The 19,418-nt window shown below is 52.6% G+C and overlaps 1 protein-coding gene across 2 annotated transcripts in view; it reads right to left on the reverse strand.

The window, feature by feature from the left end:
• LOC138764488 (thrombospondin type-1 domain-containing protein 4-like) overlaps positions 1 to 19,418 on the reverse strand; it is a 75,133-nt gene that overhangs the window by 29,948 nt on the left and 25,767 nt on the right. For both annotated transcript variants that reach the window (XM_069940475.1, XM_069940476.1), the window contains 4 exons: positions 18,441 to 18,513; positions 17,138 to 17,913; positions 14,971 to 15,679; positions 10,412 to 10,514 (listed from right to left, as the gene is read on the reverse strand). In XM_069940475.1, the coding sequence (XP_069796576.1) occupies positions 10,412 to 10,514; positions 14,971 to 15,679; positions 17,138 to 17,913; positions 18,441 to 18,513 (1,661 nt within the window). The remainder of the gene's footprint in view (positions 1 to 10,411; positions 10,515 to 14,970; positions 15,680 to 17,137; positions 17,914 to 18,440; positions 18,514 to 19,418) is intronic.

Below are 19,418 nucleotides of genomic sequence, written 5' to 3' on the forward strand. Positions count from 1 at the left end.
TCTAAGGTCAGTTGAAGCCCCGAGCTCGGGACTACAAAAATGGCTCACAGAGCCAAACAAAAGTGCGCAACCGCGCAAGCGCGACTCCTTGCGCATGCGCAGATGCGACAAAAATAACACTGATGGGAGGGGGGACCAGCTGAGGAGTCAATCTCCACAGCTGAAATTGACAACCACAACAAAGCAGCAAGAGGAAAACACAGAAAATAACGAGAGCAAGAAAGAAGAGAGTAAAAAGAAATCAAAGAAACAACAGATGACCAACCCAGAGGAAGAAGACCAGCAGCAAGACACTTCTAGTAAAAATAAGAAGACCAAAAATACCCAACAAAATAAAACAAACAACCCAACAATAAAACCAGAAGAGACAGAGGTAAAGGACACAGATCCTGGAGTGGACCCAGAAGAAGCGGAGGAAGAACACAGAGAAATGGAAGATGAAGGAAAGGGCAAGTACATGGATATTTTTTTTTTAAAAGAATATATGGAAACAGTAAAAGAATGGCAGTCACAAGAATTCAGTGAAATAAAAAGCGTAAAAAGTACAGAAGAAAAAGTGAATAGATTAGAGATGGTCATGTCAGATATAGGAAAAAGAGTAGACAAGGTGGAAGAACGAGAAACGGCCGTAGAAATGGAAGTAGATGACTTAAAAAAGAAATTAGAAGAATCTGATAAAAAAGTTAAAGAGACACAAGAGCTGTTAGCTCAGAAGATAGATATAATGGAAAATTATAATAGAAGAAACAATATAAAGATAGTGGGCCTTAAGGAAGATGAAGAAGGCAAGAATATGAGAGAATTTATAAAAGAATGGATCCCCAGGGTCCTAGGAAGACCAGAATTACAGGAAGAAATGGAAATAGAAAGGGCACACAGAACATTAGCCCCTAAACCACAACCACAACAAAAACCAAGATCCATTCTAGTAAAATTCCTAAGAAATACAACAAGAGAAAATATATTGGAGAAAGCAATGAGGAAAATAAGAGAAGACAAAAATCCACTGGAATACAAAGATCAAAAATTTTTTTTCTATCCAGATATAAGTTTTGAACTCCTGAAGAAGAGGAAGGAGTTTAATACAGCAAAAACGATCCTATGGAAAAAAGGATATAAATTTATGCTAAAGTACCCAGCGGTACTTAAATAGTTATTCCAGGGCAGCAAAACAGACTATTCTTGGATCCGGAGGATGCACAAAAATTTGCAGAACAACTACAAAACAGACAGAGAGATGAAGACATGTAACGAGAACAAAAATGACCACAAACTATATGTATGTGTGTATATGTGTGTATGTATATTTTTAAAAAATAGAGTATAGATAAGAACCAAGAAGGGAAAGTAAGGGAAGAAAGGAAGTAAGGAGGGAATTAAGAGAATGACCTTTGTTATATATGAAGATTAAAATCTTTTCTGGGGGTGCTGGGTGGGGAAGAATTACGGTCACTGCGAAATCAGTTGACGCTTGCGAGTGATTTTGCAAATCCAAATGGAGAGGGGAGATGTGGTTGCCCGACAAGGGATAAAGGGCAACTCAGGAAGGGGAGGGGATAGTGGGGTTAAAGGAATTTTAGAAAGGAGAATAATGGAAATATTTTATGTTTTAGAAATGTTGTCTTATAATGTGTTCAAAAAAAGAAAGCAGAAATGGATAAGAAGGAAAGGTGATGATGAGAAAACGGAAAGGAAAGATAAAGTATGAAATGGCTATGTTGTACTATATGACTTTAAATATTAATGGAATACATAACCAAATCAAAAGGAAGAAACTGTTAAATTTACTGAAAAAAGAAAAAAATTGATATAGCATTCGTGCAAGAAACACACTTAACTGAAATGGAGCACAAGAAATTAAAGAGAGATTGGGTAGGACATGTAACAGCAGCGTCATATAATTCAAAAGCTAGAGGAGTAGCTATATTAATCAGTAAAAATGTACCAATCAAAATAGAGGAGGAAATAATAGATCCAGCAGGGAGATATGTAATGATAAAATGTCAGATATATTCGGAGTTTTGGAATTTACTCAATGTATATTCACCTAATGAAGAAGATCAAAAATTTATGCAAGATATCTTTTTGAAGATAGCAGACACTCAAGGGAACATACTAATAGGAGGGAATTTCAATCTTAATTTGGATTCAAACATGGATAAAACTGGAAAAAAAATTAATAGAAAGAACAAAGTAACCAAATTTATAATTAAATCTGCAAGAAATGCAACTTTTGGATATATGGAGGAAACAACACCCAAAGGAAAAGGAATATTCATATTATTCGGGCAGACATAAAACATACTCAAGAATAGACCTATTCCTATTATCTGCTCACATGCAAGAGAGAGTTAGTAAAACGGAATATAAAGCTAGACTATTATCGGACCACTCACCCCTGTTATTGACAATAGAGTTAGAGGACATCCCACCAAGAATGTATAGATGGAGATTAAACTCCATGCTACTTAAAAGGCAGGATTTTAGAGAATTCATTGAACGACAAATTAAAATGTACTTTGAAATAAATACAGAATCAGTGAAAGATAAGTTTATACTATGAGACACAATGAAAGCGTTCATCAGAGGGCAAATAATAAGTTATGTAACTAAGATGAAGAAAGACTACAATCAGGAAACAGGGCAGTTGGAAAGGGAAATAACAAATATAGAAAAAGAATTAGCAATGAAGGAAGATACAACTAAAAGAAGAGAATTGGCAGATAAAAAAATAAAATATGAAACACTACAAACATATAAGGTGGAGAAGAACATAATGAAGACAAAACAGAAATATTATGAACTAGGAGAAAAAACGCACAAAATTCTAGCATGGCAGCTTAAGACAGAACAAACTGAGAGAATGGTATTGGCATCAAGGAAAAAAGACAAACAAATCACATATAATCCAACGGAGATTAATGAAAACTTCAGAGAATTCTACGAACAATTATATCAAACTGAAAACGAAGGGAAAGAAGACAAAATAGATGAATTTTTATCTAAAATTGAACTACCAAAATTACAAACAGAGGAACAAAATAAATTAACAGAACCATTTGAAATAGAAGAAATACAGGAGATAATAAAAAAACTAGCGAATAATAAAACACCAGGAGAGGATGGATTCCCAATAGAATTCTATAAAACATTTAAAGATTTATTAATTCCTCCCCTGCTGGAAGTAATCAACCAGATTGATAAAACACAAAGCTTACCAGATTCATGCAAAACAGCAATAATTACAGTTATACCAAAGACAGGGAAAGATCCACTCGCACCAGCGTCATATAGACCAATATCTTTACTTAACACAGATTATAAGATAATAGCGAAACTATTAGCAAACAGATTAGCCGAATATGTACCAAAAATAGTAAATCTAGACCAAACTGGATTTATTAAAAAAAGACAAACAACAGACAATATTTGTAAATTTATTAACTTAATTCATGCAGTAGAAGGAAATAAAGCTCCAACAGTAGCGGTGGCCTTAGACGCAGAGAAGGCCTTTGACAGAGTAGAATGGAATTATTTATTTAAAGTACTACAAAAATTCAGTTTACCAGAGAAATATATTAATTGGATTAAAGCATTATATAAGGGGTCATTGCAGCGGGGGGGGGGGGGGGTTGGGTGGGTGTGACAGACATGGGAGGAGGACAGAGACGGGGGGGGGAAGAGAAAGAGAGACAAAGAAATGCCCTGAGAGGGGAGAGAAAAGATACAGGGACAGAGGAATTAAGGAGGAGCAAGAGGGGACAAGAGGGGGTTACAAAGAGAGGGAGATGTGTAGGAGACGAGAGGGGGTGACAGGGACAGGGAGGGGAGGAGGGAACTGGAGGGGGTTACTGAAGCAGGGAGGGGTTCTGGGGAATGCAGGGGGTTACAGAGAGAGGGAGCCAGAAGGGGTGACAAGAGGAACAGGGAGGGGTGTAGGTGACCGGAGTGGGTGTTAGGGTCCGGAGGGGGTTACAGAGACAGGGAGGGGTGTAGGGGACCAGAGGGGGTTACAGAGCCAGGGATGCGGTGAAGGGGACCAGAGGGGGTTACAGAGACAGGGAAGGGTGTAGGGGACCAGAGGGGGTTACAGATCCAGGGAGGTGTGTAGGGGATTGGAGAGGGTTACAGAGACAGGGAGGTGTGTAGGGAACCGGACAGGGTTACAGCGACAGGGAGGGGTGTAGGTGACCAGAGGGATTAACAGAGACAGGGAGGGGTGTAGGGTACCAGAAGGGGTGAGAAGAGGAACAGGGAGGGGTGTAGGTGACCGGAGGGGGTGACAGAGACAGGGAGGGATGTTGGGGACCGGAGGGGTTTAGAGAGATAAGGAGGACTGTAGGAGACCGGAGTGGGTTGCCGAAGAAACATGGAGGGGCGTCTGGGATCGCAGGGGGTTACAGAGACAGGGAGGGGTGTAGGGGACCAGAGGGGGTTACAGATCCAGGGAGGGGTGTAGGGGACCAGAGGGGGTTACAGAAACAGGGAGGGGTAAAGGGGACCAGAGGGGGTTACAGAGACAGGGAAGGGTGTAGGGGACCAGAAGGGGTGACAAGAGGAACAGGGAGGGATGTAGGTGACTAGAGGGGATTACAGAGACGTGGAGGAATGTAGGGAACTGGAGAGGGTTACAGAGACAGGGAGGGGTGTAGGGGACTGGAGGGGATTACTGAGACGTAGAGGAGTGTAGGAGACCGGAGGGGTTATAGAGATGTGGAGGGGTGTGGGAGAACAGAGGATGTCACAGAGACAGGGAGGGATGGAAGGGACCGGAGGGGGTTACAGAGACAGGGAAAGGTGTTGGGGACCGGAGGGGGTTACAGAGAGAGGGAGGGCTGTAGGGGACCGGAGGGCTTACAGGGACAGAGAGGCGTATAGCGGACCGGAGGGGGTTACAGAGCCAGTGAGTGAGTCGTGGACTGGAGGGGGTTACAGAGACAAGAATAGGTGAAGGGGAACGGATGGGGTTACAGAGACAGGGAGGGGTATAGGGGACCGGAGAGCGTTAGAGAGACAGGGAGTGGTGTAGGGGACAGGAGGGGGTTACAGAGACAGGGAGGGGTGTAGGGGACTAGAGGGAGTAACAGAGAGGGAGGGGTGTTGGGGACCAGAAGGGGTGACAGGAGGGACAGGGAGGGGTGCCGGGAACTAGAGGTGGTGACAGGAACAGGGAGGGGTGGAGGGGACCAGATGGGGTTACACAGCCATTGAGGGGGTCAGGGTCCGGAGGGGATTACAGAGACAAGAATGAGTGTAGGGGAACGGATGGGGTTACAAAGGCAGGGAGGGGTATAGGGGACCGTTGAGGGTTAAAGAGACAGGGAGGGGTGTAGGAGACCAAAAGGGGTGACAGGAGGGACAGGGAGGGGTGTAGGGGACCGGAGGGGGTGACAGAGACAGGGTGGGTATCGTGACCGGAGAGGGTTACAGAGACAGGGAGGGGTTCCGGGTAATGCAGGGGGTTACAGAGACAGGGAACGGTGTAGGGGACCAGAAGGGGTGACAAGAGGAACAGGGAGGGATGTAGGTGACTAGAGGGGATTACAGAGACGTGGAGGAATGTAGGGAACTGGAGAGGGTTACAGAGACAGGGAGGGGTGTAGGGGACTGGAGGGGATTACTGAGACGTAGAGGAGTGTCGGAGACCGGAGGGGGTTATAGAGACGTGGAGGGGTGTGGGGGACCGGAGGATGTTACAGAGACAGGGAGGGGTGTAGGGGACCGGAGGGGGTTATAGAGACAGGGTAGGGTGTGCAGGACCAGAGGGGATAACAGAGACAGGTTGGTGAGTAGGGGACGAGAGGGAGGGACAGGGAGGGCTATCGGGGACTGGAGGCCAAACAGGGACAGGGAGGGGTATAGGGGACTGGAGAGGGTTACAGAGACAGGGAGGGGTGGAGGAGACAGGAGGGGATTACAGAGACCGGGAGGGGTGTAGTGGACCAGAGGGAGTAACAATGACAGGGACGGGTGATGGGGACTGGAGGCGGTTACAGAGACAGGGAGGGCTGTAGGGGACTGGAGGCCGAACAGGGATATGGAGGGGTGTAGGGGACCAGAGGGTGTTACCGAGAAAGGGAGGGCTGTATGAGACGGGAGGGGTTTAGGGAGATAGAGAGGACTGTAGGAGACCGGATGGGTTTAGGGAGATAGAGAGGACTGTAGGAGACCGAAGTGGGTAACAGAAACATGGAGGGGCATCCGGGATCGGAGGGATTACAGAGACAGGGAGGGGTGTAGGGAACCGGAGGGGGTTACAAGTCAGGAAGGGTGTTGGAGACAGGATGGGGTTGCAGAGGCAGGGATGTGTGTGAGGGACCAGAGAGGTTAAAGGGACAGGAAGGAATGTTGGGGAAAGGAGGGGGTTAGAGTGACAGTGAGGGGTGTAAGAGATCAGAGGGGGTTACAGAGAGAGGGAGGGGTGTAGGGGACCAGAGGGGGTAACAGAGACAGGAGGGATTAGGGGATGAGAATGAGTGACAGAGACAGGGAGGTTGTTGGGGACCAGAGGGGGTGACAGGAACAGGTAGGGGTGGAGGAAATGGAGGGAGTTACTGAATCAGGGAGGGGTGTTGGGGACCACAGGGTGTTTCAGAGACAGGGAGGGATGTAGAGGACCAGAGTGGGTACAGAGACAGGGAAGGGGTGTAGGGTGTAGGAGGAAACCAGAGGGAGTTACCCAATCAGGGAGGGCTTTCCGGGGACCACAGGGGGTTACAGAGACGGGGTGGGGTGTAGGGGACCAGAAGGGGTGACAGGGAGGATTGTAGGGGACCAGAGGGGGTGACAGAGAATGGGAAGGGTGTTGGGGATCGGAGGGGGTTACAGAGACAGGGAGTTGTGTAGAGGATCGGGAGATGTTACATGGACAGGGAAAGATGTACGGGACCGGAGTGAGGCACAGGTAGGGTTCCGGGGACCGAAGGTGGTTACAGAGACAGGTACGTGTGTAGGGGACTGGAGACGGTTACAGCGACAGGGAGGCGTGCAGGGAACCGGACAGGGTTACAGAGACAGGGAGGGGTGTAGGGGACCGGAGGAGGTTACAGAGACAGGGAGGGGGTATAGGGGACTGGAGGGTTGACAGGGATATGGAAGGGTGTAGGGGACCAGAGGGGGTTACAGAGAAAGCAAGGCTGTTGGAGCCCGGAGGGATTTAGGGAGATAGAGGGACTGTAGGAGACCGGTGTGGGTTACAGAAATATGGAGGGGCGTCTGGGATCGGTGGGGATTACAGAGACAGGGAAGGGTGTTGGGGACAGGAGGGGGTTGCAGAGACACGGAGGCGTGTAGGGTAGCAGAGAGGGTTAAAGGGACAGGAAAGAATGTTGGGAATGGAGGGGGTTAGAGTGACAGTGAGGGGTGTAAGGGATCGGAGGGGGTTACAGAGAGAGGGAGGGGTTCTGGGGACTGCAGGGGTGTTACAGAGACAGGGAAGGGTGTTGGGGGCAGGAGGGGGTTGCAGAGACAGGGAGGCGTGTAGGGGACCAGAGAGGGTTAAAGGGACAGGAAGGAGTGTTGGGGAATGGAGGGGGTTAGAGTGACAGTGAGGCGTGTAAGGGATCGGAGGGGGTTACAGAGAGAGGGGAGGGGTTCCGGGAACCACATGGGGTAACAGAGACAGGGAGGGGTTTAGGGGACGAGAGGCAGTGACAGAGACAGGGAGGGTGTCGGGGACCACAGGGGGTGACTGGAACAGGGAGGGGTGGAGGAAACCAGAGGGAGTTACCCAATCAGGAGGGGTTCCGGGGACCACAGGGGTTACAGAGACGGGGTAGGGTGTAGGGGACCAGAAGGGGTGACAGGGAGGATTGTAGGGGACCAGAGGGGGTGACAGAGACAGGGAGGGGTGTCAGAGACCGGAGGGTTTACAGATACAGGGAGGGGTGTAGAGGATCGGCAGGTGTTACAGGACAGAGAAGGATGTAGAGGACCGGAGTGAGTGACAGCGACAGGGAAGCGTGTAGGGAACCGGACAGGGTTACAGAGACAGGGAGGGGAGTAGGGGACCGGAGGTGGTTACAGAGGCAGGGAGGGCTGTAGGGGACTGGAGGCCTGACAGGGATATGGAGGGGTGTCGGGGACCGGAGGGGGTTACAGAGAAAGGGATGCGGTGAAGGGGACCAGAGGGGGTTACAGAGACAGGAAAGGGTGTAGGGGACCAGAGGGGGTTACAGAGACAGGGAAGGGTGTAGGGGACCAGAGGGGGTTACAGATCCAGGGAGGTGTGTAGGGGACCAGAGAGGGGTTAAAGGGACAGGAAGGAGTGTTGGGGAATGGAGGGCATTAGAGTAACAGTGAGCGGTGTAAGGGATCGGAGGGGGTTACAGAGAAAGGGAAGGCTGTGAGAGACCAGAGGATTTAGAGAGACAGAGAGGAGTGTAGGAGATCGGAGGGGGTTACAGAGAGAGGGAGGGGTTCTGGGGACCGGAGGTGGTTAGAGAGACAGGGAGGGATGTTGGGGACTGGAATGGTTGAGAGAGACAGGGAGGGTTGTAGGGGACCAGAGGGGATTACAGATGCAGGTAGGGGTTTCGGGGACCGTTGTGTGTTACAGAGACAGTGAGGGGTATTGGGGACCGGAGGGGTTTACAGAGACAAGGAGGTGAGTAGTAGATCAGACTAGGGTTACAGAGACGACGTGTGTTTGGGACCAGTGGGAGGTACGGAGACAGAAAGGGGTGTAGGGGGCCGGAACGGGTTGCAGAGACAAAGAGGGCTGTAAGGGACCAGAGAGGTTTACAGAGAAAGGGAGGGGAGTCGGAGACCGTATGGGGTCACAGAGACGTGGAGGGGTGTAGGGGACCGTAGGGGGTAATTGAAACAAGGAGGGGTGTATGGGACCGGAGTGCATTACAGAGACATGGAAGGATGTAGGGGACCAGAGGGGGGTTACCAAGACAGGGAGGGGTGTAGGTCATTGGAGGGGATTACAGGGACAGGGAGGGGTATAGGGGACCGGAGAGGGTGATAGAGACAGGGAAGTTTTAGGGGACCAGAGTGGGTTACAGGGACAGGGAGGGGTGTCGGGGACCGTAGGTCGTTAGAGTGACTGGGAGGGGTGTCGAGTACCGGAGGGGGTTACAGAAACACAGAGGAGTGTTGGGGACCAGAAGGAATTACCGAGACAGGGAGGGGTGTAGGGGACTGGGAGCGGGTACAGATATATGGAGGGGTGTAGAGGACAAGAGTGGGTTACAAAGACGGGGGGAGGTAGTGTCACTGTATAAAGTTAATTCGAAATCGAAATACTTCTGAAAGGCGCATTTGTTGGAACCCCTCCTTATCCCGAGCCTCCCATTTGTACTTTTCCAAACGTTCTTTCATTGGGAACAGAGGTCTCTCTGAATTCAGGATCTCCTGCTCCCAGCCATGCCTGCTTCACAGAAACCTCCCCACCCACTTGGAGAAGCTGAAAACACATGGCCTTAATATTTCTCTTCAGAAAAAAAAACATCTCCCTTCAGCCAAAGGCTAGAGGGGAACAATTGGTCCCATTCATTCAACTCCTGGCTGTCAAAAGGCTGAGGCTCGGAGCGGGGGGAAGGCCAGAGTGGCCTTACACAGTGCAAGGGTCAGCGAGAGGGCAAGGGTAAGGGTGGGATGGGTGGAGGGGGCAGGGGAGGAGCAAAAAGTGTGGAGTGAGGTTGTAGAGGAGAAGGAGGGGGAGGAAGAGGGGGAAGGAGGAAGGGGAGGGAGAAAGGGGGGAGGTGACGGAGAAGGGGGGAAGGAGAAGGGGGGAGAAGGTGGGAAGGAGAAAGGGGGTGGGAGAAAGGGGGGGTGGGAGAAAGGGGGAGGGAGAAAGGGGGAGGAAGGGGAGGGAGAAAGGGAGGAGGGAGAAGGGGGAGGGAGAAGGGGAGGGAGAGAGAGGGGAGGGAGAGAGAGGGGAGGGAGAGAGAGGGGAGGGAGAGAGAGGGGAGGGAGAGAGAGGGGAGGGAGAGAGAGGGGAGGGAGAGAGAGGGGAGGGAGAGAGAGTGGAGGGAGAGAGAGGGGAGGGTGGCACAGGAGAGAGGGGTGGTGAGAAGGGAGTAGAGAAAGGAGTGAGGCAAGGGTGGGGGGTGGGGTGGCAGCGAGAAGCTCAGTGTTAGAGCACATTTTCCACCCAAAAGTAGTAATGGTAACCATTAAAGCACAGAAGCAGACCCTTCGGCCCTTCTGCTCTGAGCTGAACTATTATTCTGCCTCGTCCCACTGACATGCACCCTGCCCATAGCCCTCCGTACCCCTCCCATCCACATACCTGCCCAATTCTTCTTCAATGTGAACACTGAGCCCGCATTCACCACTTCAGCCGGCAACTTGTTCCACACTCCCACTACTCACTGTGTGGAGGTTCTCCTGAATGTTCAGTGAAGGTACACACCACCCCACTTTTAACCCCCCCCACCCCCACCACCAGCTGCCCTCTCACCTTCAGTGAACGGTTCCCACTTGTAGTATCGCCCCATGAACTGGAGGTGGTTGAAGCCGGCACACTGTTCCCTCCGTGGGTCGGACATACCCGATGGACAGGCCTGCAGGAACATGGCAGGGAATGGGTCAGCAGCTGGTCACGGGGTAGAGGTGGCTGCATTACTAGTATTACGAGAAGGGGGCACGGGGGGAGGAGAGGGAGAGATGGGTGGAGAGGGAGGGGGAGATGAATGGGGGAGAGTGAGGAGGAGGGGGATGAAAGTGGGGAGGGGGGATGTGGGGTGGAGGAGGGGGTGGGCGGAGGGGGAAGTGGAGAGGGGGGAGGGAGGAACACACAAGTGGAGGGATGTTGGTGACCCGAGGCTAGGAACCCGCGCAGGCTGTGGGCTGCGGGCTGCTGGAGACTAGTTGAAGGGGAACCAGGTATTAGAACCGAGATGTAAGAGGAGGCCAAGGGCGCTGGAGACTTCCCGATCGAGCCAGAGGTTCAGATCTGGAGTGCAAGTTTGGACTCATCTCTGTGTGGCTGCGGGAGGTGAATCCGCGGACACTCGGTGACTCTGGGGGGACTCTAATTTGCTTCTCTTTCCGACTGTAAGAGGCACCAGGCAAGTTCTTGGCCGATCTGTCTGCCTGACAGCCGACTTAAGCCATTTCCATGTTATTACACCTGTTTTATTGCACGAGAGCAAAAGGAATCTTGAATCTTGAAAACCCAGGCAGAGCAGGGAGTGAAGCTCGGGATCGGGACATCCTGGCTGCTGCCGAAGCTTGTCATGACCAGCAGGGGTCAGTATCTCCCCCTCGCTGACGATCAACACAGGCACGTGCCTAGCCCACCACTCCACTCACTCCACTCCCATGACTGTGGGGCCAGGCACGATTCAAATGCCATCTACAAATTTACCGATGACTCCACAGGCACCAATGAGGAAGCGTACAGGAGGGAGATAGATCAACAGCAATGCTTTAAAAAAATTTAAAATAATCGTGCACGAAAAGTGAGGCCATGTCTATGGTTGATTGATCATCCAGGAATTTGCTGGCCTCGGGGAAAAGTTGTCCTCGTACTTGTCTTCAGGCTCCTGGACCTTTTTACCCCGATGGTAGCAGAGTGAAGAGGGCATAGCCTGGGTGGTGGGGGTCTTTGAGGATAGAGGCTCCTTTTTTGTCGATGCCCTCGATGGAGTGAGGTCTGGTGCCTGCAGGCCAAGTTAACAACCCTCTGGAGTTTATTCTTGTCCTGAGAGTTGGCGCCTCCGCACCAGGCAGTAGCCCCTTTTTCCACTGGCAATGTCCTTGGATAGGAAGCTGTTTCCACTGCGACACCTTTAACTGGGACACTGTCTGCTTTTCCACTGAACTCAACTCATTCCCAGGGCGGATCGGAGTGTTCTACCTGCCTCTGGAAATGGGTGACTCTCTGCTGTCCCTTTTTCCACTGGTTTAATCGGCACACTGAGCGCCATCACGGGCACCAGCCTTCACCCCAATGAGGATGCCTACAAGACGCGGTGTCTTCAGAAAGCAGCCTCTATCCTCAAGGGCCCCCACCACCCAGGCCAATGCCCTCTTCACTCTGCTACCATCCAGATGCCTGAACACAAGCACCCAGTGGCATAAGGACTGCTCCTCCCCACCCCCACCCCCGCCATCAGGTTCCTGAACTGACAATGACCCACAGGACCACAACAGATCTCGTGATGTGTTCGTGACAATAAATTCCTCGCCGCCCCTCCCCCAGTGCGGGGCTCCCTGCACAATACAGCGAGGGTCTCGGGTGCCGGAGACAACAGGGTCGTTTTGATGGCCAAAGTAAACAGGAGATCATTGTCGGCCAGCAGTGGGAGCAAACTCCACATTCAGAGCTTGGGCACGTCAGCAGAGCTGCTCACACACAGAAGGGAAGGCCACTGAATGGGGGGGACTGAACCACACACAGACATGAGTGTCAAGGAACAAGCAATGATTACAGTAGACAGCGCAGTGTTAGTGTAACAGCCAAGTTGTTATTGTGTGGGATAAACACAGACAGGAGTGTTCTGGACAGACCCATCGTGTTGTGTGCAGGAATGCCATTCCCAATCCCGTTCCCACTCTCTTCCTCCCCTCTCTTGCCCTCTCCCTCCTTCTCTCACTCCCTCCCCCCTCTCACCTTTCCCCTCTCTCTCCCCCACCCTCTCTCCCCTCCCTCCCTTTCTCACTCTTCCCTTCTCCTTCCTCCTCCTTCTTTCTCCAACCCTCCCTTTCTCTCTCTTCCCCTCTGCCTCCCTCCACCCCCTCTCCCTCTCCTTTCCCCTCTCTCCCTCTCCTACTCCCCCTCTCATTCACTCTCCCCCCTCCATCTTTCTCCCTTTCCTTCCCTCCCACCCTCCCTCTCACCCTCCCTCTCTCTCTCAAAACGCATCACTTCACACATATCCAGAGTGAACTCCATCTGCTACTTTTTTATGCCCAACTCTCCATCCTGTTGTAACCTCCGACAGCCTTCAACACACCTCCAACCTTCGTATCATCCACAAACATACTGCCCCATCCTTCAACTTCTTCGTTCAGGTCATTTATATTAAAAAAATTACACTAGTCACTGATCTCCAGACTGAAAACATCCCATCTATGTTTACCCTCTGCTTTCTGCAGGCAAGCCAATTCTGAATCCACACGGCCAAGATTCCACGGATCTTTTCAGGACTTTCTGAATGAATCTACCATGGAGAACCTTTCAAACGCTTTGCTCAATCCACATGCACCACATTATACCTTATCACGACTTCCCCCACCCTCCGCCCCCACCCCCGAATGAAAAATATGAAATGGAAGATGTGGGGATCAAGGTGCATCATCTCATCAGTATGACCAGTAATAAACTAAGTCAGATCCGAGAGGAAACCAGTAAGGGCGATGAGTTGCAAATGCTTTCTCAACAAGTAATGGCCAGATACAGCCTTCAATGCGTCAATATTGGTCGATCAGGGATGACCTATCGTGGGAGAATGGGCTGGATCAAGACTGATTCTACCTGAACCGATGCAGGAAGAGATTCTGCAGAAAATACATGGAGGCCGCACAGGAACGGAGAAAGGCAAACTCAAAGCGAAGTCAGCCGTGTCCTGGACTGGTAAATACAGACATCAAAAATATGGTGGCCATGTGTCAAATATCCCCAAAAGTACAGAAACACACAACAAAAAAAAAAGTGGAAATGAGGAGGAATCCCTTCAGTAAACGTGGCAACAGATGCATGTAATCCTGGTGCACGCTGCTATGGGACCACGTTGGCACCTGAAGAGGCAACAGGATGCATCTCCTCCTTGAATAATTCTGAACTATCACTGTAGAAATGGCTAAAAGTGAACCTATCTGTATGAAGAAGAAAAGAGAGAACCCTCGATTGCCCGGAGGCTTCTTAAATAACTTAGAGAGGCAAGATTCAAATAACAGAAGAGACTTTACTTACTGCTGCCTTCCACCATTCCAGGTAACTGCTCACAGACACTCATGTACATATACATATGCCCCACAGAGGTGCACTACAATGAGAAGGGGGTGTTCTTGAGTGAGTGGAAAAGAGGAACCTGGTTCCTGCAGAACTTCAGCTGCCATAGGCAAGAACATTTGGGCGAGTAGTCTGTCCTCTGCTACCAGAACAGGGCTGGCAATTAAGTCCCCGGCAGAACTTGTAAATGCCAGGAGTTATAAAAACAACTCTGCCAAGCAAAGTACAGGAGGAAACCAGAAGACTGGCTGGCGCTCCAGAAGGAGGACGCCAGCATAAACACTGCCAGAATATGCGCGTGGAGCCGACGTTCGAAAACATGGACCCCAGCAAAGGTTATCAGAGAAGCTGATCGTACATTGTCAAGACAGACTCTGGCAACCGGCTAAGGAGGAACAGAACTCACACCTGGCCGACACAAGACGTGATGAAGAAGGAAGCTTTAATACCAGCAAATCCTGCAACATCAATCTCAAGTGAAGAGACCACAACCACTAAGACCAAAACATCAACACAGCAATGGTGAGGTGAAGCACAACAAGCGACATCACCTCCACATGGACCAGCAACACAGAGCCCAACGGTCACAGCCAAATCCACACGATGGTGAAGCAACATACTACGATATCACTAAGAACTATTTAAAAATAGTTGTGTAAATAAACTAGTGTACAAGTTCAGATACTTAGGTTGCACTGGAAAGAAAGTAATAAAACACTAAATTTTTCTTTATCTTCAGAAGGAGGGATGTTATATAAGTCAGGATAATGTGAACTATTTTGTAACCATGCAAGAATACACAAGTCTCACTCTAGTAACTGAAGTGCACCTCTGTGGGGCGTATGTACATGAGTGTGTGTATGAGCAGTTCCCTGGGATGGTGGAAGTCATCAGTAAGTAAAGTCTCTTATTATTTGAATCTTTCATCTCTAAGTTATTAAGAAGCCTCCCACGTAACTCCACATCTACCTTCCTTGGTCATGTATATTTTTTTTTACACAGTGACGGCGTGCTGCGTTAACGATACGCAGCCCCATTCACACAAAGAGAAGGGAGCTCACCTGCAAGGTGCACACTTTGTATTGAGTCTCCACTCCTGCGCAGGTGGCTGGAGGTGTTGGGGAGGAATCCCAGTCCGGCCTGGGCTGCCCTGTTGCTCTGTAGTCCTGCCGTCGAGACCTGCGGTTCCCTGGGTCCTCTGAGCCCTTATGGCGCCCTAGTGGTCTGGGACGGTGCTGTGATCCACCGCTGTGGGCGTGGCTCCCGTTTGCAGGCTGCGTCGTGGCTAGGTAGGCCGGTTCCACCCTGGGACTCTTCTCCCGCCAACCTCGTCCCCTGCTCCACGGCCTGCGGCTCTGCCTCCTCCAGCCAGGCCCCAGGTGGGACACCTGCCAACTTGCCCGTCGCCGAGGCCCCTCAGGGGAGGGTCCGATCCTGGCAGGGACCTCAGGAGAGGAAAGAGTGTCCGTGAGTGAGTCTGCCTGCCGTGACCATGATGTCTGGTTTAGCCAGTCTAGAGAATCGTCGGAGGCCTGGCCGCCCACCGACTGCAGATCCAAGTCCTGGGCCTCCCCACGGCCCCCTGCTCCAGCCTCCCTCCTTGCTCGTCGCCTCTCCTCGGCACGAGGCCGGGTCTTGGGCAGTCGGGGGCCACTGCTGTCATCTCGCCAGTCTCGCAGGGATTCCCGAGGGCTGGAAGCGGGCCGAAAGTTAGCAGGAACTTTGCCGTATCCATACTGGCCCGGGCGGATGCCACTCCGGCTGAGGGACCTGTGGAAGAGCAGAGGAAACAGTGGAGGAATAGGGATGGGGGTAGGGGAAATGGGGTGGGGAAATGGGGAGGGGGGGTGGGGAAATGGAGAGGGGGATGGGGAGATGGTAGGGAAATGGGGACATGGGGTGGGGGGTGGGGAATGGGGAGGAAGTGGAAACAGGGAGGGGTGGGGGAAATCGGGTGGAGGAACGGGGATCAGGGTAGAGGAAGTGGGGAATGGGGAAGGGTAGGGGATCAAGGATGGGTGGGGGGAACAGGGGTGTGGGATTGAGGAATGAGAGGGGGAACAGGAAGGAGTTGAGGGAAAAAGGGAGTGGGGAAGGAGTTGAGGGGAACGAGGTGGGTGAAGAGGGTGGAACAGAGACGGGGTGAGGGCAGGAGGAGTGGGGGGAACAATAAGGGGATGGGGGATTGTTTGGTGGAGGAAGGGGTAGGGAGGTGGGGAATAATGAGGAAGGAATGGAGGAGGTGTGGAGGGGAGAGAAGGAAGGGTAGAAGAGGTGGGGGAGAGGGAACAGGGCGAGGGAGAGGAAGAATGGAGAGGTGGGGTGAGGGAAGTGGGGAGACAGCCGGGGGGGTGGAGAATGGGAAAACCGTGGAGGTCGTGGGAAGAGGTGAGGAGAGGGAGGAAATGCAGAGGGGGGTGCAGGGAGAATGGGGATGTGGGGTGTGGGGAGGTGGTAGAGGGAGGCGTGGAAGAAGGCAGAAGGATGGGTGGGGAGAGAGGGTTGGGAGAGGGGGGGAGAAAAGGAGAGGGAGAGTTACATGAATCAGGACGGCCATTCACTGCCAGTGCCGTCCAGAACCCCAGACCCCACCTACACGCGACAATCCCCACCTACTCCGCCCCATCCAACCCATCCTCTTCAAGGGATGTTCACTCAACCTGCCCACAGATCCAGAAAACAAAAATGATGTTGTTCCGACCTACCAAAAACGTTAGCGCGATTAAACAAAACCTGAGGAACTAATTGAGACGTCAGGAAACCTACAGCAGAGCGTTAAGAATTAGTAAGGGGTTACAGAGGCAGGGAGGGGTGTAGGGGACCGGAGGGGGTTACAGAGGCAGGGAGGGATGGAGGGGAGGGGAGGGGGGGTTACAGAATCAGGGAGAGTAGGGGACCGGAGTGGGTTACAGTGTCAGGGAGGGGTGTAGGGGACCAGAGGGGGTTACAGAGACAGGGAGGGGTGTAGGGGACGTGAGGTGGGTTACAGAGATAGGGAGAGGTGTAAGGGACCGGATGAGAGTTACAGAGACAGGGAGAGGTATAGGGGACCGGAGGGGATTACAGAGGCAGGGAGGGGTGTAGGGAACAAGAGGGGGGTTACAGAGACAGGGAGGGGTGCAGAGGACCGGAGGGGGGTGCTACAGAGATGGGGTGGGTGGTTGGGCCCATGGGAGAGGAGGGATTACGTGGACTGTCCGATGTGCAGGATGGTCTGTCACGGATTACCTTGCAGACCCAGGAATCGACCTGTTTTCTGCACGGGGCTCCTGCCTCAGCCACAAAGACCTGCGGTTTCCCGTCGAGCCTCTCCAGTACGGGACGTTTCTCTGCCTAGGCCGGGAGCCTGATCCCACTCCTTGATTGGATGAACCTTCCGGGACATAGAGCGATGTGGATTCCCGATTGGTCAGTCCCTGTCCCCAATAGGGTGAGGCCGGGTTCCGACTTGCCGCGTGCTGTCGCCTGTTCTGATTGGATGGTTGACGCTGCCGGTATAGAGGCACTGAACCCCTATTGGCCAGGTGCCCGTACCTCGAGTCCTCATTGGTTGGCCCCCTGTACGCACGGCTTTCTGGCCAATTGGTGGAGTAACCAGGTCCGTACAGAGGGGCCGAGAGGTGGTTGGATTCTTCCTCTCGGCGGCTGACCGTGGGTTCTTGCTGTGTGTGGAGTGGCATGGTTTGCCGGTGACCATAGGTTGACTGTTCACTGTCGACGTGGAGTGGATATGTGGGCATCACGGCAGAGACAGAGCGCCCAGTGTACGGACCCCATCCACCATCCTGGTGAGGTTGGGGGGGCGGAGGCAGCACCTCTGGCGAGGGGCGGGGCCACCAGGGCACCTCGGGGTCTCGGCGCATGCAACGGCGGCTCTGCCGTGTGACCCCCACTCCACAGGTGGTGGAGCAGGCCGACCACGGCCCCCAAGTACTCCAGACCCCGGCGGGAACGTCTCCTGGCTCCTGGGACCCTTCCACCTGCCTCGATTTCCGTTGCGGGACCTGATGAGGGGGGGAGGGAAGAGAGATGGAGGTGAGAGGGGGGAGAGGGAATTACTGTGAGAATATCACATTTGATGGGCTGATCGGCCTCCTGTACCTTATAGCTGGTGGAGCCCACCCTCCCACTCCCCAACCCTCTCCTCCACCCTCCACCCCATCCCTCTGTCAGTGGGTGGGACAGTCAAGTTGTGGAAGTTACTGGGTTTTGGGGGTGGGGTGGGGGGAGCACGGAAAGGGGGGAAACGTGGGGGAGGGGTAGCGCGGGAGTGAGGGTTGTCTCTTTGGTCCCTGGAAACACAGAGAGCTCCTGCTGAGCCAACCCCCTCTCCCCAAATGCCAGAGCCCCCGTCTCCCCATGGCCAGGAGTGAGAGGGCGCTCTGTTTGTCCCCCAGACCCTCCGGACCCACGACCTCAGTATCCCCAAGCCGGGTGTGTGAGATCCCTCTGTGATACACCCCCCCACCATCCCCTCAGACCTCCCCACCATCCCCCCAGGCCGGACCCATGCGCGCGGGCAGACACCAACCTTTCTGTGTGCGGAGCAGCACTGCAGGAGGCTGAGGATCTGGAACCCAACCAACGCCGATGCCCAGCAAAACCTGTGAGGAGAGAGGGAGCGGTCAGGGGTCAGCGGGAGCGGTCAGGGGTCAGCGGGGAGAGAGGGAGGGGTCAGGGGTCAGCGGGGAGAGAGGGAGAGGTCAGGGGTCAGCGGGGAGAGAGGGAGCAGTCAGGGGTCAGCAAGGAGAAAGGGAGGGGTCAGGGGTCAACAGGGAGAGAGGGAGGTCAGTGGGGAGAGACGGGGGTCGGGACGGGGCGTCGGGGGGAGGAATGGGGCGTCGGGGGGAGGGATGGGGCGTTGGGGGGGTGTCGCAGGGAGGGACGGGTGGGTTGAAGGGGAGGGACAGGTGAGTTGGGGGAAAAGACCACGGAGTCAGGGGGTGAAAACGGTGGGTGTCAGCAGGAAGAGAGGAAACTGTTACCCTTCCCTCAGCACCAGTGAGTCTCCCATGGCGGACTGGGAGAGTTGTGTCAGAGGACACCAGCACAGTACAGGCCCTTCAGCCCTCGATGTTGTTCCGACCTACCAAAAAAAACTAAACCCTCCCTACCTCGTAACCCTTGATTTCTCTTCCATGAACTGAGTGCAGGTCAGTGGGACTAGCAAGGGGAAAAAAATGGTTCAGCACAGACTAGAAGGGCTGAAGGGCCCTGTTTCTGTGCTGTAATTGTTCTAGGATTCTATCCTATTAACCTGCACAGTTGATAATCTATTTCCCACACTTGGACTCATCCTGTAGCGGAGCAAGGAGGGTTTCCTTTTCACCCCTCGTGTCTGTCCCCCACCCCCCCCCACCCTTCCCCTCGCACTGCATGGGCCAGTTTGAGATCACGGTGCGGTTCCCTTATGTTCCCAGAGCCCATGCCAAAGAACACCTTTGTATGGGTGGTTAATGGGCTTTAATACAGCCTCACAATGGGGCCATTATGGAGGAAGACTCCGGTC

The sequence above is a fragment of the Narcine bancroftii genome, chromosome 5 (assembly GCF_036971445.1).
Source record: "Narcine bancroftii isolate sNarBan1 chromosome 5, sNarBan1.hap1, whole genome shotgun sequence".
In the NCBI taxonomy this organism is placed as follows: domain Eukaryota; kingdom Metazoa; phylum Chordata; class Chondrichthyes; order Torpediniformes; family Narcinidae; genus Narcine; species Narcine bancroftii.